The sequence below is a fragment of the Equus przewalskii genome, chromosome 4 (assembly GCF_037783145.1).
Source record: "Equus przewalskii isolate Varuska chromosome 4, EquPr2, whole genome shotgun sequence".
NCBI lineage: Eukaryota > Metazoa > Chordata > Mammalia > Perissodactyla > Equidae > Equus > Equus przewalskii.
Genome location: NC_091834.1, coordinates 78,308,227 through 78,332,665, shown reverse-complemented (window position 1 = coordinate 78,332,665; position 24,439 = coordinate 78,308,227). Strand labels below are relative to the sequence as shown.

Sequence of the window (24,439 nt, the reverse complement as noted above, 5' to 3'; positions counted from 1 at the left end):
GGATTTTACCTTGTATAATATTTATTATACCTTGTATTATAAATGCTTCTGCATTTACACTGCTGTAATACTTACAATTAAGAGTTTATATGTACTTTGGCTGAAAAGCATGAAATTTAGTAGTTTAGTATAATTTATATAATTTAGAAAATTAAAAGGAATCAGTGTACTAATTCAGATTTAAAAAAAAGAATACTGAGTTCTGTATTTTACAGGAGAGAATTAACAATGTTTTTGATTTTTCCACTAGTATAATTTGGCTTTTAAAATGGAAAACCAATTTTCTAAGTTGTATGACAACCATAACACATCTCCTAAACACATAAGTGATTACGGAACTAATATTCTCATTAGAAGTGACAATGCTTTCAATCTCAAGAAATAGTCTCCTGCTGAATCTTTGAAATTTACTACTTTCCATATTATTTAAAATAGACGTTAAAATCATACCTCAAATTCTTCAGTAAACCCACTACTTGCATGTAAGTCTGCAACATGCTTTGGGAAGTGCTTTATTGGAATTGCTCCAACATCATCTAAGTGAATAAAAAAATTAGATTGGAAAGGATAATTAAACAGAAATGAGTGTGCCTCTCATTTATAAAGATTTATAAAGTGCCTTCTTCCAAAACAACTTCAAGTTTAATTATTCCTATAATCCCAACAGAATCTCAGCATTCAATGAAACATTAAACAACAATTAACAATTTTCTCTATATTTACTATCAATCATAATCTGCATTTTAGAATTCTGATTTGAGAAGGAATCTCTTTTCCTTTCATACTCTAAAGAGAAAAGAATTAATTTTCAATGTTAAATTGTAAATACCACCAAGCCTCACTTCCTATCAATGGACTACAGCTCTCTACTGGTAACTTTCTTTAACACGAGTGGGAGTTGCATGTAAATTCTGGTAAAAAAAATGCAGAAATAATATATTTTCAATTTTACTATGGACTAAACATAATATACAGTACAAGTTTAGTTTTATAAAATTGTGCAGTTTAATGTCTTACAGTTAAATAGTCAGATGTTTACATTTGAAAACATTCTTTCCTTCTCTCCATAAATAATAGAAAACATTTATATGTAGACTATTCATTAAAGATAATGTCAAAAACCTTTGGGATTTTTAATCTGTAAAATTTCAAGAATTCTAACTAGAAAATATGCCATATAAACAAAGTCACTGGATCTGTTAATTAATTGTGAAGGGGCCAAATTATTTTAACTGGCTCTGTTATTTTTTTTTCTTTTTCCTGGAAAGACTTCCTTGGATTAAACATATTACTAGTTCACAGTATGCAATTTCACGAGTGATTTCTCTGACAAGGAAACATCAAACACATTTCGCTAGAAACAGTTATTTACATCAACAGATGTTCAGCATCTAGGCCATTTAATATTTTTAAGCTTCAGTTACCAAGAATTTATTGACTTAAAAAAAAATTAGAATCCATCTGTTCTCTCTCTTGGATGAGTGTACCTGAATACTAAAATTGAATTAGCCAGTTAAGCTTAAGAAACACTAGACAAAGGTGCAATTCCACCTTCACACCTACAGAAGGATCTTGCCTAGAAGTAACTTGTATAATTAGATAAGAAAACAGAAATAATTTGTCACATCTAAATTATTAGTTCTTCTGGTAAAGGTCCTTCAAACCCACTGATTTTATCCTGCACAGCTAACCTTTTTTTCACAAGCAAAGTGACTACTTTTTCTTTACAGTCATGTATTTTGGCAATTTCTTCTATGAGTTGGTCTGCAAGTAAGTGAGACTAATCCATGTTTTTATTTTCTGATTTTACATGAAAACGTGCATATTTGGGTGATGAGGAACACATCTTGAGAGTTGAGCAGGTGAAATGAGGAGATGCCCTTGATCACTGTTCTACTGAGAGCAGAACAGGGGATTTTGGATTTCTTGGACAAGGTCCGAATTTTGGATTATTCTATTTATTGCTAATAATAAACTATGTTGGACTTGGATAATATTATGGTTAATTTGCACACCCACGCTGATGGGGCATGTAGAAAAAGTATGTTTGAAAGGGAAGGGAATCAAAATGCAACAGACAACTGAGAGCTGCCAGTATCAGAATTCTAAGTATGTTACTGAGAAACTGTGCTGTACTAAAACATACAGAATTTTAATATAAACTAGAAAAAGAGAAATTAAGACAGGGATGGTTAAAGATGGAGTGGTGCTAAAAGAGGAGAAAGAGCAAAATACTTCTAATTTCTATGCCTGTTGAAAATTAGAAAGAAAATGTTTCTCTTTATCCTTTTCTGGTTTTCTTCTTTTCAGAAGATAACGTCACGTAGAACTTGGGCCTCTAACATATGGGATATCAGACAGGTTAAAAAATGCTTCTGTAAAATGACCACGTAGATGTATTTTTCCTGTTGTTTTCCCTGGTTTGGTGCCTCCTCTGTCCTTGTCACATCCTCTATCCTCCAGTACTTCTTCCATAGCTCACAAATTTCTAGACAACTCCTTTTTTCTTACCACTTTTCATTCTGAAATGTTCTAAAATGTTAATTAAGTGTCTGTGATGTTAGTTATAGTGTGAATTCTAGGGCCAGTGGGTATCTTAATCAAAATAACCATGGCTATTCTTAAATATGGTTAACCAGGTAAGTTCTGATAAAAATAGTCGATGTTTTCCCAGGTATTCAACTGTTTGACATTTTTATACTTTAAGTATTTCAGTCAACCATACTTTCTTCGTGCTCACCTTTTTCTTCTACCCTCACCAGTTTATAGTTTTTCTTTTCTAATGTAGTTAAATCTCTTCGCACATAAACTCAGATGATCAGAAAGGAACTAAACTTTCTCCTTATTTTTGCTATTTTGTCCTATCCACCTTTACCACATTGATTTAATCTGCTTTTGTTGTTTAGGTTTCCATTAAAGGAATTGAAATGGCTGGAAGTCAGTATTATTCTTAACCGATATTTAATTGCTATAAGTATTTATGTTCTTTAATATATTACACCTGAACAACTGTATGTTTTTTTTGCCATATAATCTATATGGTTAAGAAAGTTCACAATTAATGAGAACAAAGTATAAACCTGGGTGCCTAAAACACAATGTAATAAATATTTGTGTTGCCACTAACCTACTCTATAGTCATTTGCACAGCTCTCCAGTAAGGAGAAATCTTCCAATATTGTGCTTGTCATTCACCCTCTACCAGCTACTCATGGTCACACTTTAAGCTATTACCTGAAATTGGAAAGATAGGTGTGGGAGGCGTGGATATCACTCGAGGGGACGTACTGTCCTCTAAATAAAAGTGTGCAGTCTGGAAGCATTTCCTGGAAAGAAAAGAAAGCAATTTATACTACTGGCTGACAATGGATAATAAGACAATTTCTGAGCTGCTTGAAATTATGACAGAAATTTCCAGAATTAAATCATGAGCAAAACTCTATATCTATTTTACAAAACACAGGTATTAAAGAATTTCATGGCCTCCAATTTTATCTCAGTTTTACGCGTACCGGATGCAGAAGAGGGAGCAGATACCAGACATGCAGACAGCAGAGACAGCATTTGAAGTTGTAGTTGGAACCAAGAGTACTTTGCTGAGATAGGGCATCTCACTGTTCTGGCTACTCTTCCACTGTTGGTACATACCAGTGTGTCCCGCCACCTTGGACAGGACCAGAGTGGAAAAGAGAGCATGTCCAAAGCTATTTTCACTCACTATTTAAGTGACCATGCCCTTTTGAGCATACTCAGCTGCTAGCAAAAGGCAGCAAGCTATGATTATGTAGAAACGGAATTCTACAGTGGTAACATTTTGATGGAAAAAGAAGGCAGCTTTATGCTGTAAGTATGATAATGCGGTAATGACAGAACAAAGTGAGGAAATAAAGAGCATAGAACCAAAACCAGGGGTGACTCTCCTTTCAACAGATGCTAGCCTTGTCGATGAGGTTCTTCAGAGTGAATATATTTGGAATCAATGACTTCTATGACCTACAATGTCACCTGAACCTATTTTCATTCGAATAATAAGAGTAACATCTGGTAAGAGCACATTACAAACTATTGAGAAGAGCAAAGACCAACTCCTGCTATAAACTAAGGCAAACCATTCTTAATTTGAAGAATTTAGATAATTAAAACTGCTAATGACACTCTTTGATGTGGGTCATTTAATTTATTTGAAATATTACTCATGAGTGGTTAAGCTGAAATAGAAATACCCGTTTGAGTGAAAATGCCAATCTCATTTTCTATTTTAAAGATTCAAGCTACAAGATATTTATCCCAAGGAACTTTAACATAACACCTGTTCCTATATGACACACATAACTTGGGATATTTTTTCAGTAATCAGTTCTCTGCATAAAATTCTTCAGTGGCCTCCCACTGGATTAGAAAGAAATTCAATTATTTCAGTAAAAGCTAAGATCTGTGACCTGGTGCTCCGCCTACTTCAGCAGTCTCATCTCCTACAACTCCTTCTTTCATCCACTAGGCGCTAGCCCACACTGGTCCTCTCTTTCTCCCTCAAAGAGGCCCTGTCAGTACCACCTCAGGGCCTTGGCTCTTGCTGTTCCGCCTGGCCACCTGCGTCTTCCCATCATTTTTGCATTGGCTCAATTACCGCTTCCTCGGAGAGTCCCTCCCTGACCACGCTGGCTAAAAGCACCAGCCCATCCCACCCAGTCACTATTCTTTGCCCTTTTGCTTGCTTTGTGGCACTATATAAATTTGGCACATATATCACTATATGAAATACCCTATTTATGTATGTGTTTATTTTTCTTACATGTTTTCAGTTGGTCCTCCCTCAGCGGAATGCAAGCCCCACAAAGGCTAAGTACTTTGTCTTAATCACTGCAGGCTTAGTCCTCAAGGCTAAGAACAGTGGCTGTCATATTGCAGGTGCCCCCAAATATCTGTTCAATGAATTCACTGTTATGAGTAGTATAAAATTATAGTTTATTTATAACCTTAATGTCACAAGCAAAAAAAAAAAAAATCCAAAAGCAATAGCGTGCATAACAAAAACTAGCCCTCTGTTGTGATGGTGTAAGCCTTTGATAATCAACCCTTTGAGACTATAGATAATCAGGACAACAGAAGGGCAGCATGTCTTCAAGAAAGAACAGAAGGTGCAGGAGGAAGATGAGTGCATGCAGAATCAAGTGCCAAAGGGACCCTGAGCCACACTCATATCCTGGAAAGTGGCAGGAGTATGGCAGGGGAATGAGGAATGGGAAGGATGTGGGCCACAGCTCTCAAGACAAAGCAACTGTCCTATTGAAAGTCCACCTCTGAGTAGAATTGAAACCAGACTGGAGAAGAAACTACAGGGAAAGTTTGGCGTACTTGTGCAACCAGAGATGTAACATGTTCTGACACACTGATATGGAAATACCAGCTTTGATACTTGCTTTTAAGATCACAGCATCAAAACCCCTTTGATTTCTCTAAAAGATAGTCACACAAGCTGGTGAAAGGGTTTCTATTTATTTTTCAACAAATCTTAAAGTTGTAAAATGCATCAAGGGACAGCCTAGTACAACATCACAGCTGATACGAGAATCCCTCCAACAGCATCTCTGACATATAAAGAAGGTTCAGTCTGAGTACCTTCAGTGACAAGAAGCTCATTTCCCTATGAGCTGTTAGATATTTTTTTATTATACTAACTCAAAACTCATCTCCTTCTAAGTACCTCCAGATGGTACCCAAGGAGAAGACCTTCCTGTTTCAGTGATATGCCTCTTACTGTTGACATCTTTTTCGTATCGAGCCAAGTATCTATCTTCCTATTAGTTTGACACATTGGCTCTGGTTCTGTACTTGACAGGTTTTTAGACTATGGTACCCATGATCTTTCAGTACTTAAACCGTATCTCTCTTGGTCCTCACCTTTTTTGACTTTTCTCCTTGAAGTTTGCAGTCCAATAATACAAACAGGTTGTAGATCACAAGAATATGCCTTGTTCTGTCCTAACTCAGTATTCCTCCTCCTTGCTTTAAACATGGTTCTCCTTCTGACCAAAATGCCTCACTCACTAATATGCCAGGTAAACACTGTCCTCCTTAAAGATAGCTCAGTGGCATCTTCCTGTGAATAGCCTCAGAGTTCCTTAGCAGACTCCAGCATTCCAGTTTCTGTTTCCGCTGCTCCAAACACAAACTTCCATTCACCCTCACATTTGTGTGTGTGTGTTCTGAAAAATGTGCTTAATTAATCCAAGGATGACCTTCATTTCCTAGACATTATTCTCTATTATTTTATTTATTTATTTATTTATTTTGGTGAGGAAGACTGGCCCTGAGCTAACATCTGTGCCAATCTTCCTCCACTTTGTACGTGGGATGCTGCCACAGCATGGCTTGATGAACAGTGTGTAGGTCCATGCCTGGGATCCAAACCGGTGAATGGGGGGCCACTGAAGCACAGTGCACGAACTTAACCACTACATCACCAGACTGGCCCCTCTATTATTTTTTAAAATGTTTTTATTAATTGGTGGTTAGGGTAACTATTTTGCAATATATTTGTTTTGTTCCTATCCTCATTACATTTTTTTAAAAGATGGGCCGTGTCTTTTGAATTATGTAAACCCAACACTTAAAACAGTGCCAGGGATAAAATAGGTGCTAAATGTTGAATGAGTAGATGGATTTCCAGTAGCAAGTAAATCCCACCAACCATAAGTTATTCAGCTACACTCAAGATTTTGTCTACTTGAGCCTCAAATGGGATAACTTAAAATCTCAAAAAATTTGGGAGGGAGAGGTGGAATATATACCTAAAGAAAGATGGGGGGGGGATGGGTAGACAGAGGATGCATCTGAGAGAAGGGAGAGAAGGTAGCATCTCATAGAATAGAAAAAAGTAAATTAAAACATATTGGTGTTGAAGTTCAACATGTTGCTAATATTCATCGTAGTATCTGGGTAAATACCAACTCTACTCTTTTCAGCTACATAATCAAATATTTGTTGGTTTTAGAAAGTAAGTGGTCCAATAACGTTACTTACATTAAGTAACAAAATAACCCTATACATCATATCAAAAAGCTTATATAAGTGGGAAAAATTAAAATAGTACAGGATAAATTCTGGGTGGAGCATCTCTATATTGCTGAGGTATACTTCATCGTGCAGTCTTACCTAGGAAGTGACATTCTACATAAAAGGGGTATGGTACTAGGAGGCCTCACTTCTGGGTTGGGAGCTCCACTCAGTAACTCACAAATTTGTACTGAAGATCAAGAGAGAATTTATACAGCTTTTCTTCCCACTCCCTAAAGCCAGAACAACTGTGTCTATGGAAAGTTTTTTCCATACTGCTTTTGACGTCATTTTGTTGAATACACTTTTGGAATATTTTAGGTTCTAACTCTTAAAAAAGCTCTCAAAAATCTGCCCTTTGTCTTCTTTAAAAAGAACTTTTTGAAAATCTTCCTTAATGAAGTAATTTTGCATCTTAGAAACTTACAATTTGGCTCGTGTACATTATACCTTAAAACATCTGGAAAATAATTTCCAGGCATATTATTTAATGTATGACAAGATTCAGTATCTATCGTCCATCTGTTCTGTATAAGCAGTGAATGTCTTCACGTCTATGTGCTAAGTGTTGATAACTGTCTCCTGCTAATTATCACTCAGCCATGATGAAAAAAGTGATGACTGTTGTAAACTTGTAGACATAGGTCCTATCAATCAATGTTAATCTGATTATTTAATTTACACATTTTCATCTCAGTATTTAGAATTAAAAGCCAGAAATGTGTAATTATTATTCCATTTTTTAGATTCCTACACAAAGATGAAACAATATTCATTGTGTTGCATTCATCAAAAAGCCCTAAAGAAGGTCTGACTGCAATCTTAAAGATGATCCAGTAAACCCTCCCACAAAGGGTAACAAGAGGAAACTAATTCCTAGGTGGGTAAGTGACATGCACAAAGCCATACAGCAAATGCCAGGCAGAACGGAGAAGAGATCCAGATTTTACCTCCTCTAATTTGTTGTCTTCTTGCTACAACATGCTTTCTCTCAAGGTGTACACAAAACATAGGGGACCACCTTGAGTTAGGTAAACTAGATAAAAGAGAGGACTTATTATACCACTTTTAGATTATTTTTTTCCCTAAAAAATTAAGTTATAAAAATGTTTAAATACACAAACTTGGACAAACCCAAAAGGACCACTTTACTATTAGACTCTTTTTTATATGTCATTAGATTTTTAAACCCTTCCACAGGCTGTAGATTTCACAAAGATCTAAAATGTTTCCATATTGGCTAGTAAAATTATATTGTTTCAAAATGTGTCTACAATGGCATTTGAACAATTCACACAACAAACCTTGAAGAATGCGCTGTCATTTTGTGATTCAGCAAATAATACAGCATTATTGATACTCTAGAGTATTATTGATCTAAATACCCCAGACTATTATTGATCTAAAAAATTACATTTTGAAGAGAACTAACTTTAAATGGATGTGAGTAGGACAGACACGTTAAATTTTGAAATGGATAAGTAGTAGGGACAAATTTTATCAAAACATTTGATAGTTAGATATAAAATAGATACATAAAACCATCGAGTGTTCAGATTTTAAACTAATGCACTCTGTATTCAAGATATGTAAAGTGTTATTTGTGAGGAAACGAGAAACATCTTATTGGTGAAGGTCAAATTAATATTTTTCAACTTGTAATTTTATAGTTTTTCTTCACATAATACAAATGGGATGACCCATTATTAATAGAAGATAAAAATCATTCCAGATTTTAATTTTCCATGAAATATCAAATAAGACACTGATTTGCAAATTTACAGAAAATAAACTTGAAATATTAAGAAATGGAGATTAAAAAACTCGTAATTATTTCAATCTTCTAAGTGTAAACCATCTGACATCTTCATTAGAACTTTATTCGAAGACTATTTACTGTGAAACAGAATTTGGTCCTATTTTCCATATTATTTTAAATTTGTTTAACCTCAATTCCAAGTAGCTTCAAAAAACTGGGTTGGCAGGGAAAATCTGATTAGATATAAACCAGTAATCTGAACAAACATGATATCAATGTTGGTAAGAAGTTTGTCCAACAAGCCCACTGGGGAACAGGGAGAAAAGCTATATGAATTCTTATTGAGCAAACATTTATGGAGTATGTACTGTATTCACAGTACTCTGCTGAGCCTGGAATCTTCTGTAACAAGAGTCATTGGCAATTATAAGTATTAGTTAAGAAAGCAGCTTTGTTTTCATCATGTTCTGGACAAAAAAATCTCCTAACTCATGTAGGATAACAAAAGCATGATCTGTTCTCCATACTCCACAGTCTACTCTGTTCTATAAAGGAAGTAAGATATGAAACACAGTTGGTCATGAAAACATTCTACCTTAGGCAACCAACGTCCAACCACATGCAACTCCACGTGCCAGGCCTCACTGACTCAGACACACCCAGCTGACTCCTGCTTCCCTGTCCTCCCACCAGCTGTGTCCCTGCCTGGAAGGCCCTTCTCCTTTATCTCCACTTCCTGAATCCTATCCATCTCAAGCCCTACATTTTACGTTTACCCTGTCCATTCTGGCCTATCAAGATCCTTTGTTCTCTGACCACTTTTGGCATCAGAGATTTCAGCTGCCATACATTTGCTCTTGTGTAACATTTTATAAATTTTTCACGGAAAATTCTTTCTTCTCAATAAGCAGTGATTCTCATTCACTTGTTTGTTCATTCATTCTTTGTTTTATATTTTCCCACAGTAGTTAACAGAGTGAAAACTGTGAATAAACACAGTAATTATTTATTCATTTATTTATTTTTTGCTGAGGAAGATGAGCCCTGAGCTAACATCTGTTGCCATTCTTCTTTTTTTTCGCTTGAGGAAGATCAGCCCTGACCTAACATCTATGCCAGTCTTCCTCCATTTTATATGTGGGTCACTGCCACAGGATGGCTGATGAGTGGTGTAGGTGTGCACCCGAGATCCAAACCTACAAACCTGGGCTGTTGAAGTGGAGTGCATTGAACTTAACCACTAGGCCACGGGGTGGCTCCAGCAATTACTCTTTAACAAACTGAGAGAACATATTTTGGGATAACACATAAAGAACAGTGATATGAACACATAGAAAGATGTTACTAAGCAAAAAGGAATTAATTATAGATCTTCTGAACAAAATTCTCTTCTAAAACAAAAATATAAGTGCTAAGTTATGCCCTTTCTTAGTTTACAGATGACTCCTTATATCATCATAAAGAGCTTGTTTTCCAACAGACGTAGTTACAACAGTTACACTGATTTACACTGTGTCCCCAGTAAACTTCCTCATTTGCTGTGTGTTCTGCTTGCTATAGGATGTGAAGCTTATGAGTGCGATTTTCCTCTTCCTTTAAAGGTTTTAATAGATTATAGATGAGAGTGAAGTTATACTTCACCCTCAAGGTCACTTATAATGAATTTTAAAATCCCATGCATCTTAATATAGTCATTAACTTTATTTTCCAATTATATTCATATTTTAATTGCTTGATGTTTACCTTCATGTATCACTTTTTTTGTTGTTAGTATGCAATTGATAACACATCTTGTACAAAATCCAATGTTATAGAAAACCAACATTTACTCTATCAAAAATTATGTTTTCCTAAATAATACCTTTTGAAATTATAATAGCTGGAGCATTTAAGCTGAGAAGTCTAAATTTATGTTAAATGCTATGATAATGTTTGAATGTTAATTAAATTAATATGAAAGTACAACTGTCAAAATACTGTGTTAAATATTAACTGAACCCAACCCAAAGCTCCTCCATTTTCCCTTTGTTTGATTGAAGTATGAAGAACAATCAAATCTTTTATTATTATGTCTTTGGATTCACGAATTCCCCTTTTTTATAGTTACCTGTATAAATTAACGGTAGCTCTCAAGTGGAAGGAATTTTGAAAATGCTTTGAAGAACTTTCAGATCAAAAAAGGGCAAAATCTGAGCTTTATGAAATACATTTCCGAAATTAACACTCAACTTACCTCCAGTAGATGAGAATACCCACAAGAACCACTAGACAGATAAAAGTCAGGGCTGACACGATCACAAGGGGTACAACCGCCTTCTTCTCGGATTCCAGCCCCTCAGCTAGACCAATACGAGATTCATGGCTACTATTACTGGCCTCTGTAGTCGGAAAGAATTGAGAGAGTTGATATTTAAGCTTAAGGAAAAGTCACAACAATTTTCAACCGAATAATTTTAACCTTCATTGTTGTTGCTTACCTTTAAAATTTCAACTCTAGGATGCAAAAACTGTCTATAATTTTAAGCCAATTTAAGTAAAATAAAGTTTAAAATGTAAGGCAGGCTGTCAGAGCTGAAGAACGATAATATCCACACAGAGACTGGCAGCCGGGTAGGGGTGCCATGGCAAAAAGTGAGCATCATACTGCCTTGAAAAGCTTGTTAAAAGGAAAATGGAAATGTTACAGTAAGAAAACTACCTAGCTTTTAAGTAAAATAATCAGGAAAAAGAATGCCACTTACTGAATCACTGTATATAATCTTGATTTTTCCAAAATTAATTTTAATGGAATTAGTTTTAATCCTGCAATTAGGTAAATAATTAGGAGGAATTCGTAATTTAATGAAGAGAGAATTTTAGGATAACCCTTACATTAGGACAGCTTCAATCCAGCAAACTATTTCAAATTTTAATTTAGGTTGGTTTTAAAAAGTTTTTTTAAAATCCCCTTCTTATCAACTGTTTTACTCTATCAAAAATAAAAATACTATTGCATGTGGATTAAAGGAATACATAGATCTAAGAAATTCTTTCCAAATATGCAAGTATAAATTACAAAAAGTCTAAATTCTGTCCTTGGGTTAATTTTAAGAGATGGCAATGACTATTTGTGTGACCAAATGGATACATCATTGTTGTAGCACTTTGCAAATCACTGCAACAGGAACTATCCTTCCAAGTTGTTAAAAAGAGTTTCAGAACATCAGGGTACCAGTGCAGTGGCCAGTCACAATCCTTCCCTTCTGTTGTGAGGTGTGTGCATTGGAAAACCATGATGATTGAACATCAGAACTGTTTTACCACAATATCCAACACTGCCTCAAAGTAAGAGGCCATATCCTGTCTACTTGTAGAATTTCTGGGAGAATTAAATTTAACTTTCCCATTAGTGTCTGCATTGCTCCCTTCACACCAGACACATTGGTGCTTTTATATGAAGTATCTTACTATTAGTGATACAAGACAAAGGGAATAAATTTAATTCAAAATATTTAAGAATAAATTTGAGAGTAACAAATTTATAAACATAGCATTGAAATATATCTAACTGCAGGGAAATTAAGATTTAAAATGATAGCTTCCTTCTGTCAGGAGACATGATGCAGAAAGGGGCAAGAATTTAATCCACTCATCTAGGAAATGTATCAAAGGAGTATAAATGACACCCAAATTTCACAAGATGCTTGTTCTAATTATGGATGCATTTGCTAGAAAAAAGTGGAATTCAAAGCTGTAAATCAACTGATCCCTGAGCTATAGTTAATATTCTTGTGAGAGGAGCTCAGGCTTCACTTTCCATTATGTTAATCATATGCTCTGGTAATTACGTATTGTGGTGAGGCTCACTTAGAAGTCTACACAATTTGATAGAGAATGCACTGAAAATTCCTTTACAAAATTTAGGAAAACATCTTGTTTTATACACGATTGTTTTCACATTTTTTTCTACTGTAACATTGTTACCTGAATGGAAAGTCTGTAGGTAATAACTGGAATATCTGTTTAGCAAAGTCCCTGGCACCTAGTAATTTATGAATGGAGGTTAACACTATTATCTGTATCAGTCATTCCTGAAGTGTGGTCCCCAGAATAGCCGCATGAGCATCACCTGAAACTTGTCAAATATGAAAATTTTGGGCTCCACCTCAACCACCCCAAATCTTCTGAATCACAAACTCTGTGAGGAAGGCCCAGCAATCTGTGTTTTACCAAGACCTCCAGGTGATTCTGATCCACATTAAAATCTGAGAAACAATGGTCTACATTAATTTATATACAAAATGAGCTTATATAAATACACAGGTCTTCAATGACCACAAATATTCACAGCAATATGTATATAGGTATATATATAGATACACACATATCTTATTTATATATATGCATGTACACACATATATGAGATATGTGTGATCATATATGTGACATATATGTAATACATATAACATAAAATACGTAGCAAATTACCATATATATCACAACACACTATATACACACACTATCCATACATGTGCACACATAGAGTCTTGTATATAGAATTTCCTCATAAGTTCTCTGGGAGGTCTGATTTTAAAATAAAATCTTTAATTGAGGAGTTAGAATGATAAATCCATGGTAATTACATATTATGAAACCTAGATATTTTATACAAGATGGAATACCACATGAAAGTACAATCAACTGGTTGCTTTTTATTCTATGATAAGGAATACTAATTGTATTGATTTTTATATTTATTAGTTGAGACTAAAATGTCTATTTTGATATGGCTCAGTAGTGTATATGAGTTACCTAAACGATACGACAAGAATCTACTAATAGGTTATTAGGAAATAAATAACTAAGATTAATATTTTAAAATAACTTTTGAGAATAAAACGGTATAATATTGGTATTTCAAATTTGGCATTATATATGTTTCACTGTCCTCAACCATGAAAGCATAGTCTCTAAGAGACAGACACTAGTAAGACATATTTCCAGTCTCAGTTTTGCATTAACTGCCTATGTGACCTGGATCATGTCATCTAGTACCTTTAGATCTCGGTTTATGCATTCATAAATTGCAGATACTAATAACTGCCTTATCTATATTATTTTGAGGACTACATCCTATAAATTATTCTACATTCTAGGACTACATTGTAAAATTATAATTTTCAGAATAAGTTTATTGCATTTGATAAAGAAGCATATTCAATTATTGGATAAGACAGACTACATACGATTTTTTATAGACATAGTTTTAAAAACAGGCAAGAATTTTTCCTTAATGTTGTTTGATCTTATTTCATTAATTAACTTCATTAATTATGTTACTTGATGATGTTGGATGTTATATTCCGATTATTTTCTCCTCATCAGTGGGAGAACATAGTCTTAATAATTAAATAAATTTAATTAGTGCATTGAAGAGAAATTGCTAAGTGTTAGTCAATAATTCTAGGTTTGGTATTTTACAATATATATAGTCTTTCCATTACAGCATAAGCTAGCAAAAACATATTGATAATGTCACTACCTAGTAAGATAGAAAATGGATAGATTGCTGGTATTTTCCTTTAAAATAAATCTAATAAAAATTTAAAAAACAAGCACTGTAATTGAAGCCAGATAATTCATATATATAGCAACACTAATGAATGCAGTGACCTATGGATTCATTACTCATTCTCACATATCAGAGTTTAAGTGTTTAAACTGGAATGCAATGTTAAATAGGTATCAAGTCAGAATGTGGAAAAACTTCTCTATCAAAATGTACGAACTTTTAATTACTGATACACTGAAAGAAAATATACAACTAATTCAGGGGATGGAAATAACAAAGAGGAAAATTATCCTAATGAGACTGGTATGCATGTTTTGGATTATAAGTAACCACTTTTATGCAACAAGAGTGCAAGACGTTATTTCTGATCTACTGCTGAGATTTAAATATTTTCATTGTGAACTTAAAAAATGCCTTAAAATTTAATAAAAGCAAATTATAAAATTCTTATGATTTCAATGAAACTATCTAGTATTTCATATGCTTAATGGTATTGAATTTCCCTTTTTTCCCCATTGGTATTTAAAGCAAACATCTGTATTATATATGCTGCAAATAATCTGCTCTAAGAACATCTGGCCAACAAGCTAATTTGCATAAAATACGTTAACAAATGAAATGCATTTCTACTGAAAATGTTCTAGTGTTTTACATCTTGTCATACAATACCTATACGTACTATGCATATTAATGCCCATTATTTAACTTCTTAGAAAGGTGTATAACAGCCAAGTACAAAGTAAAATGTATTTTGTTAGTTCACACTGCCCTCTTTAGGCAATGTTAAGCTAATCAAACAAAGACAATTTTTAAAAATTAGAAACAAAAAAAAAAATCTTACCATTAACTCTCAAAACTTAACAATAGGAATTTTTTTTTTTTTTTTTTTTTTTTTTTTTTTTTTTAAAGATTTTATTTTTTCCTTTTTCTCCCCAAAGCCCCCCGGTACATAGTTGTATATTCTTCGTTGTGGGTCCTTCTAGTTGTGGTATGTGGGACGCTGCCTCAACGTGGTTTGATGAGCAGTGTCATGTCCGCGCCCAGGATTCGAACCAACGAAACACTGGGCCGCCTGCAGCGGAGCGCGCGAACTTAACCACTCGGCCACGGGGCCAGCCCCCAACAATAGGAATTTTTTAAAGCTCTCCAAGCTGAGGTGGATGTGACAATTACCTAATCCCTTTCCATGGGGTGGGTCAGATTGAGGTGCTTATATCGTATTACTATCAGAGCTTATAATTCAATAGAATTAGTTTACAACCTATTTTAGAACATGAGTAAACACAAAAATTAAAACCATATAAAAACAGCACACTCCAATCTATCATTTAAAAAACAGTATACTAAAATTATATTATGCACACATAATTGCTCCCACATGGAATAGGCATCTTGTAGAATAAGAAAAACTGACAATAAGCAAAAATCACTTTATCTATTTTGTAGAGAATTAAGAACCAAAATGTGTCAAGTATTCATTTGAAATAATGAATAAAATCATACTTCAAAAACTGAAAATTGATTTGTTGAATGTCTTGATCAAAAAAAAATGATGTGTCATTTTACCAAATTTCTCTTTCCATCATTCTTCTAATTTTTGAGGAAGAGACCACCACAGCTCAATCTATCCCTTGGATGCATAACTAACCTGCCTCTGAAATGTTGAACACGTCTGAGTGTCCGCTAGTAAGAATCGGTGTTGAGGACTGTGGGGATCCAGGATTTATTTCTGAGTCACCTGCTTCCAGTACCCCATCAACATCTCTTTCATTAGCATCTGGAAAAGTGAAATCTGTGGAAGTCTCATTATCATTAAAGCTATCTGAGGCACCTTGCCCTGATCCACTCTCTTCATCACTTGTAAGCACTGCCCATGCTTTAGATTCCGGGGTGAAAGGAAGCAGGGCATTACCAGTCTCAACGTCATTTTCCTGTTTTCCATATTTGCGCTTTTGGGGTAGGGCATTTGTTGGTGGTGATTTACTAGGACTTCTGTCCATATCAGTTTGACTGGCTGATATTACATCTGTGACTTTATTTTCTTCTTCAGAATTCTCAGAGAGTGAATAAGAGATTGGGTTATTCTGATCCACAAGACTGTTTCCCTGTGTGTCTGAATCATTTATTACCTTTTCCTGTGGTTCTCTATAGGAGGAGCATGACATACACTTATTTATGGATAAGCCATCTCTAGCTCTGTCAACATAATCATCATCATCATAATCATCAATATCACCATCGTCACCACCACCCACTAAATCAGCATCAGATCTGGCACTTTGAATCAGCTCAGAAGTTGTTTTAGAAGGAAACAGCAACTTGGTTGTGGTTACAGAATCACCTCTGTTGGGAGAAACAGCTGTAATGGAAACATATACATTTCCTAAAGGAACAGAACGATCAGCAGTTACAAGTGTATCAGAAACAACTGTTGGAATACCAGCAAATACCTCATCAGTGATAGAACCCTTGGTGGAGGTGAAAAGTTCATCAGAATATATAAGCTTATTAATAAGTGTATTTGATGGTACATCAATCGATAAAACAGGAGTAGCAAAAGCATGCCTTCCTTTTGGGGGAAAGGCATGGTTAATCTCCAAATCGGCAGTTTGGAACATCTCATCATCACTGTACAATGAAGGTACCACTTGCTGAGAACTTTCGCTTTTAAGCAAAACTGGTTCAAAATATTTCTCACTTGCATAAGAAATGGTTAAGCCTTGAAGTGAAGCAGCGTGCATATTAGAAGTAGGTGATACATCAAAAACTGGTACAGATGTAGAGTGCAGCGTGTTTTCACTTGAAGCAGAATTTGATGCCATGAGATGCAATATTGTAGAACTAATTTGATCAACCTTGGGGGTTTCAACCAATATTGGATCGCTAGGCACAGCTGGAAGAGCAGTTTTAAGCAATGTGTCAACATCAGAAGCCTGAAAGGAAGGTGGCAGCAATACTTCAGTATTAAAAGAAGCTGAGGGCTCATAAAATAAGAGCTGCGTTGAAGGAGAGAACATTTCACTAGAAGCAGGGTCAGAGGATGCTGGTTCTGAGTTTGCACTAAGCACAGGTTTAAGCAAAGTGTCACCAACTGCTTGAGATACATGTGTAGGTTGAACTGAAAAGTTATTTTCTGGAACTTGACTAATATCATGATCAAAACCCTTAGTGGCCGTATAAGCAAGAGACCCTGGAAGTATGCCCCTTATGCTAGAACTGGAAACAGGGGATTCTTGTAAAGATGAATTCAACTTATTTACACTTTCATACAGGTCAGGCACGACTGTGCTTTCAGAATGGTAAACCATCTCACTGAAAGAAGAAATTTGCAGTTCAGTCTCATTTCCATATATTATGTCACTTTTAGAAAGCGGCTTATTATCATCACCAAACACAGATGTTGTATATGTAAATTCAGCTACAGAAACAGGTGAAGAAAAGTTAAGGGCTGTCAGACCATCTGTGTCAGGTAAAAGAAATTCACTATCAGAGGAGACTCCAGACCACTCCCCATCACCAGAGAGGCCATGAGTAGGCTGCAGCAAGGATGCGGTTGGGGTTATTAACGAAGACTTAGGCATCGGTATGTGGCTAGGACTGCTAAATAAGGAACCCTGATGAGATACACCAACAGAATCATGCACAGGTATTGCAGAACTGTGAGAAACAGTGAAGAGGTGTTGGGAGACCTCATTATTAGATAAAGCATAAGAAGGTTCGGGCCCTGAAGAACGTGCATGCATCATGACATCACTGCTGGATGGTTCAACTTGAGAAAACATAAGCGTTTTATAAAGGACACCAGATTCACTACCACCAAATTCCAATGTCTCTGAAGCGGCATGAGTAGTGATCTGATGTGACACCACGTCAGAATATTGAGCAAGGCTGGGTTCTAATAGCAAATCACCCCCAGCCACTGGCAGAGAAGCATGCAGGGAGACCTTATCACTCTCAATAGCTGAAGTAACTTGTGGAAGGATTTGAGAAACTGTATACAGATGGCGAGACAATTCACTACTGAAGGAAGCAGAGGAAAATGGGAGCAAAGGTGCACCATCATAGGAAGACAGGATGGATTCAAATGACACATCAACACTGGGAAATACAGGCGTAGCATGCAAGGCCGAATCACTACTTGAAGCAGCAGGGGTAGTGTTGAGGATCTCATTGTCAAGCAACAAAGGGGTGACTAGAGGAAAGACTTCACTACTGTAGGAAGGTTGAAGAGGTGTCTCACCATTGTATACTGGTTGAGTTGTCTGCGAGTGTACCACCTTGACAGTGGGGACCGAATCGTGTTGTCCGGAGGATGGAGTAAAAGCATGAGGTGTTACCTCCGTTGGGAAGTAGGCAAAGGTAGAATAATGTGGCATTTCCATCTCTGTGGCTGAGGGACCCTGTGACACCAGTGGGTCTGGAGAGGAGGACTCAGTTGTCTTCTCAGCTTCATCAATACGTGTTCCGGTGTAATTTGTCTGGAGAAAGCTCTCTCTACCTGATCCAACATCAGGCTGTGTTGTCATATCTGTAGTGCTAGGAAACCACACATTTCCATCAACGGAAGGATCCTTTAGAGATTCTTCCAAACCTGAGGAGGGTGAATCTTCTGAAGCATTTCTCGGAGATTCTGGTATAATAACATCATACGTGATTGCCTCTGGGTTTTCTGAAGAAAACACATACCCGCGGGATATGTTCTCAGAGACAAATGGCATAGCGGAAGTTGCAGGACTGGAGCCTGAAGAATCATCAGCTCCCCTATCGAGCTTGAAATCGGTCAATAAACTCTCTTCCTCACTGATATCAGTAGACACCTCTTGAGATTCCGTTATAGAAACTGTTTTTAAAGATTCCACAGTCCCAGATAAGTTCATCTGTGGAAATCTGAGAACAGTTTTAAAGCCGTCATTTAAAGAGACTGACGTGCCTTCCAGAGTGTGAGGTGGTGGTTCGGTCACAGTCTGTGAAGTCAAAGAAACGTCTTTTCCTGGGGCTAGTTCCGTGACTGGTTGGGAAGTGGGATCTAAAGATGTGTTGGAAATATCACCCTTTCCAGAAAATTCGCTTCCTCCTGTTGGGGATCGGTTAGTCTTGGCCTCATTGTATTTGGTCCCTACGCGATTGTAGTTTGTTGTGGTAGGAATCTGGGGTTCCTTTCTCCTTATTTGGTTTGTGGCACTGTCTCTACCAGGATTCACAATAGTGCCTTCTTCAATGCCTTTTCCCTCTTCTTCCTCCTTTGAAAAGCAAACAAGATTTAATGGAACATAAGGAAATAAGAGAAAAACAAAGTCAATAATATCTTATATACTGCATTATACTGTTAATCTTCACATGTGGGATCTTGGGAATTTCTTCTCATAAAGCACCATCCCATAGAAGCCAGGCCTCTATCCTATAACCTTGATCATTCACCCTCTAGGGAGAGTAAATAAACTTAACGAAAACATCCTATTTATGGCTGCCTTTATTTTAATGCCATGGAAGAAAGCAATTAAATTAATAGATACTGCAGCTTTGAAAGGAAGATATATTGTGGTTGTATTTATATATTGAGAGTGGTATTTAGCATGCTATTTATTTTCTTGTTTTTCTGTTTCTGTTTAGTTCATCTGGCAGCAAGTTACATAGCAATTAGCTTCTTGTAATATGGAATGGCAATGAAACGATTTATTTCAAAGACCAAAGAAGTTGTATATTCAGAATATTTCACTGTATATATTCAGAATAAATCAAGAGGATTTCAAGCCATCATAAGAGGAAGATTTAGAACAGGAAGAGACTTTGTTTTTGTTTTCCATTTTGTTTTAAATACGTTGCACTTAAGTCTTAGGCAGACATTTTAAAGACAACTTGTCAAAAATATACTTCTAGTACTAGTTATTTAATTTTGTTTTTCTCTGAGAAACACCATTCAGATGACCCAGTCTCTCACAAACACTTAGTCACTGTAGCGTTTTCCAGGAGCTCTCTGGCTAGAGGTCAACTAAGACCCATGCTTTCTGTTTTTTTTTTAACTGTGCATTTTATAATATGTCCAATCATATGTTTAGAAAGCTAAATTGCCAAAGGTATCAAGATATGACATTTTTAGTCCACACGAGTCATGATTTTGTCAGTTTGTTAGCATTGTCATTTATTACATCTTTTAAGGCCACATCCCTTAAAAGAAGAAAAGGTGACTGAGTACCAATTGGTCCGTGGAACCTGACCAATATAGCAGAAAGAACCTGAATTTTAAACTATGTGTACTCAGGGCTATGTGTCTCACATACATGAAAAGCTGCATTGTATGAAACACAAGCTTTCAAGCTTAATGACCGCCTCATTACCCAGAGGTTAATTATTTGGTTGGTTTTAAGTATTTCTTGAGGCATATGTAACAACCCTGAGAAATAAGTTAGCTTTAATGATCTGGATTGTATTGACGTTAAAAATGGATATTCTCTTAGATTCCCTAGACAAATTTCCTCACTAGTGGTCAGAATTTCTTCATGAAATTTTGCATTCTGCTTGATACCTTGTTCACAAGGACAATCCAAGAGATTCTGCCAAATAATTTCTTGAATAAAATATTCTCCTAATTTACAAGCCCAAAAACTTCACACGAAAGAAAACAAGAATAGCTTGCACTGACTTGCTCTTGGTGAAAATTTGTTGGTGCCAGATATAACCTCTTTCCTTAGAAGTTCTCACAAACATTTGTTTTATAATCTGATGAGTTCCGCTGAGGACCAGTGTTAAGCTTAGCAATATGGAGTTTCTGAACTCTTCTGCATTTTTGCAAATGTGAATGAATATTTGCTTTTTCTGATATCACTCCATATGCTTACCCTCTACCAAGGCTCTTTCAAACTTTTTTCCTGCTCCATCCAAAACTCCATTTTCCTATCCTCTCCCGTCATTCTCAGCAGATGGTCTCCCCATTTACAGAGAAAACAGAAGTCATTTGACAAAAAACCACTCTTTTCTAACATTAAAACATCAAAAATAGGGACCAACCAAATCCACCCCTGTCCCTCATCCTGTTCTAACTGAAAAGTTGGTCCCCTTCCTTCCTAATTTCTACATGTGTTTTAAATCCCTTATCTATCATCTTCTCGAGAACTGAATACAATTGAGACTTTCCCTCTATTCTGTGTTTTCAAATTTGTTTTCTCAAATGGAACATTCTCATCGGCTTAAATGAACTCAGATCTCTCCTATCTAAAAGGAACACCCACAGGAAAATTTCTGATTCAACTTCCATTTCTCATTCTACCTCTCTCCTCCCCTTCGCAGTAAAGTTCCCACAAGACATGTCAGCTATATTCTCTATATGATCTAACAATTTATATCAAATCCAAATATTGCTTCTCTTTCTCTTTGCTTATATTCCCACACAAACACACTTCATCATCCTCCTACCATAAGCTATGTAGATTTCTATAAAATTTTTCTTAAAACATAACACCACTAACCTTTTCTTCTGTTAGATCATTTGGGGAAAAAAACTATACACACATAAACACACATATCCCTTCTATTTCTTTCTTTTCCAGTAGATTTTAGACTTTATGAGGTTCAGACACCTCTCAGAATCTGATGAATGTGAGGGGTCATTCACCGATCCTACCCAACAAAATCCTGTAGATCTCTATGAGGTCATATTGCCTCATGTCAGCATTTCAAGAAGAATATATCATTCATGGTCTATGATTACTTTACACATATCTGAAACCGCAAATATTTTAATGGATACTCTTTCCTATAATTTTCTGTGGAGTTACTGTGACTCTCTCTTCCACTGTGGTTTTGATCTGTGTCCCACCTGTTATTCTTCACAGCTTCTATTTTAAAAATTTTATTGAAAAGCCTTGAATATGCTGGAGATACTCTGTCTTTCAAAGCAATGCATTCTACTTGAAGAAGAGCTGAGAAACATTCTCCCAACTATTCGTTTCCTTATTCAGGCTTCAAAACGATTACACACACATTCCAGGTATTTGTTAACTTCCACCATTCTTTCCTGCGTGAATCAGTGGAAAGGAATAGTGTTATGGACTGAGTGTCTGTGTCCTCCTCAAATTCATATGGTGAAGTCCCACTCTACAATGTGATGGTGTAAGGAGGTGGGGCCTTTGGGAGGTAATTAGGAGTAGATGAGGTGGAGGATTAGACGAATGGGATAGTGTCCATAAAATAAGAGCCACGAGAGAGCTTGCATCTGCTCTGCTCTCTGCCATGTGGGGATACAAAGAGAAGCTGCAGTCTGCAACCCGGAAGAAGGCCCTCACCAGAACAGACCATGCTGGCACCCTGATCTCAGACTCCCAGCCTCCAGGACCGTCAGAAATAAATTTCTGTTGTCTATAAGTCACCCAGTTTATGACATTTTGTTATAGCGGCCCGAACTAAGACACCATTCAAACCAATGATTTGAATTTACAGTGTAAAAATAACTCTTTTTTTCCTGCCTTTGACTTGATTCTGGTGATCATTTCTAAGCATATACATATCCACATGCACGTGCACATGTGTGTGCATGTGCACATACACACACAAAGATATCCTTAGCTGAATTCTGTGAACTCTTGTTGAAAGGTGGACTGATCATTTTGGTAAAATAATTCTTTGTAAGAGAGAATTGCAATAAGATATATAAGTTATTAAAGTAACCAGACATGTGAAAACACAACCTAATTGCTATTTATTGCTAGATATTAGCATTAGTTATCACATTCTATGAGATCATACACACCTATGTACATATGCACATGTTCATACTACATTAACAATAGCGCCTAGATTTAACATATACTCTCAGTTAAGATGAATAGTACATTTAGTCTTAGGATGAAATATAAGACACACCAGTCATTTTCTCTCTCTTTTAAAAAAAGACAATGTTAAAATTTACAAATATTCTTAAATACCCATTTACTTAAAAGGCATGCTAGCAGCTGACACTTATAATATGAATAGTCCAAACACAAATATTCAAATTAAGTGGGCAAAAAATATGTACAATTTATATTTTGGCTCATATTTATTCTTAACCCATCAATTACTGGTTAAGTTATAAATAAACTAGCAATAAGAATTGCTTAAGTATTTTAGTTTTTTAGAAAAATCTGAATACTAAAAATACTCCGATTTATAGTTCATTGCTATAATTATTTTTAAAGTTCATTTTTTTCATTATCACCAAACCTTTTCTCTCTCTCTCTTATTCTTATTATACTAATCAAAGTGCCTTCGACCTTCTTCCTAAAAGAATCATGTATATCAATTATACAAATCTATAATCTAAATTATATAAATCTTTAAAGCTCAGCAACTAAGCCTACAATGAATAATGCAGCACGAACTTTTCTTAATGCAACATCTGAAGCCTAACCAATAACTAAAAACAGACATTTTAATTTTAAAACATTTGAATATAAAAAATTGCTACGATACCTTGATTATTTCTTCAGCTCCAATTAATTCAGGAAAGAGGTCAAGTTCTAGAAAGTTAAAAACAAAATTATTAAAATTTTTATTCAACTACTTTAGCCTTGTGGGTTTACCTTTGGATGGAAAGAAGGGGGGAAAAAGACTGTCAGCTTTGAAAATACAGAATCTCTCAAAATAAAAATTTCAGATTTTAGTCTTCAACATTGCTAAACCTACAGAACAGCACTGCGTGAACCAGTCGGAAACTGCATGCAAAATCTTCATCTCCACCCTCCACTCTGACTCCCTCCCCATTCCCGCGCCAACTGACTGAAGCTAAGAAGGGAGAGGAGGACCCTGAGGCTGACATAACTGAGTATAAAGAAACCTCAATAATTTTTCATCAGTGCAGACTTACTTTCATCCTTAGCAGGGCTGACAAAAGCACAGTGAGGGAAATGCCAGAGATTTGGCGGAGAATTGACAGGATTTATTTTCTTACTCAGCTACTTATTCCTTAAGTTCCTCTTCTGACTGAGCGTCAAATAACTCTTTTTATTCTTTGGATATGGGCTCCTACCTATTTGTATGCAAGGTCCTGCACCAGGTAAAATGCAGAGTGTTTTCCAGCAGGTCCAGCCTGGGCTGACAGC

At 35.8% G+C, this 24,439-nt stretch overlaps 1 protein-coding gene across 4 annotated transcripts in view; it reads right to left on the bottom strand.

Annotated features, from left to right (window-relative positions):
* PTPRZ1 (protein tyrosine phosphatase receptor type Z1) overlaps window positions 1-24,439 on the bottom strand; it is a 177,584-nt gene that overhangs the window by 25,306 nt on the left and 127,839 nt on the right. For 2 of the 4 annotated variants that reach the window (XM_008514428.2, XM_008514429.2), the window contains exons 11-15: window positions 23,811-23,857; window positions 18,607-19,606; window positions 11,049-11,193; window positions 3,235-3,326; window positions 451-536 (exon numbers count right to left, since the gene is read on the bottom strand). In XM_008514428.2, the coding sequence (XP_008512650.1) occupies window positions 451-536; window positions 3,235-3,326; window positions 11,049-11,193; window positions 18,607-19,606; window positions 23,811-23,857 (1,370 nt within the window). Of the gene's footprint in view, window positions 1-450; window positions 537-3,234; window positions 3,327-11,048; window positions 11,194-16,014; window positions 19,607-23,810; window positions 23,858-24,439 lie in introns of all 4 variants that reach the window. The other 2 variants (XM_008514426.2, XM_008514427.2) reach the window with 1 other exon arrangement.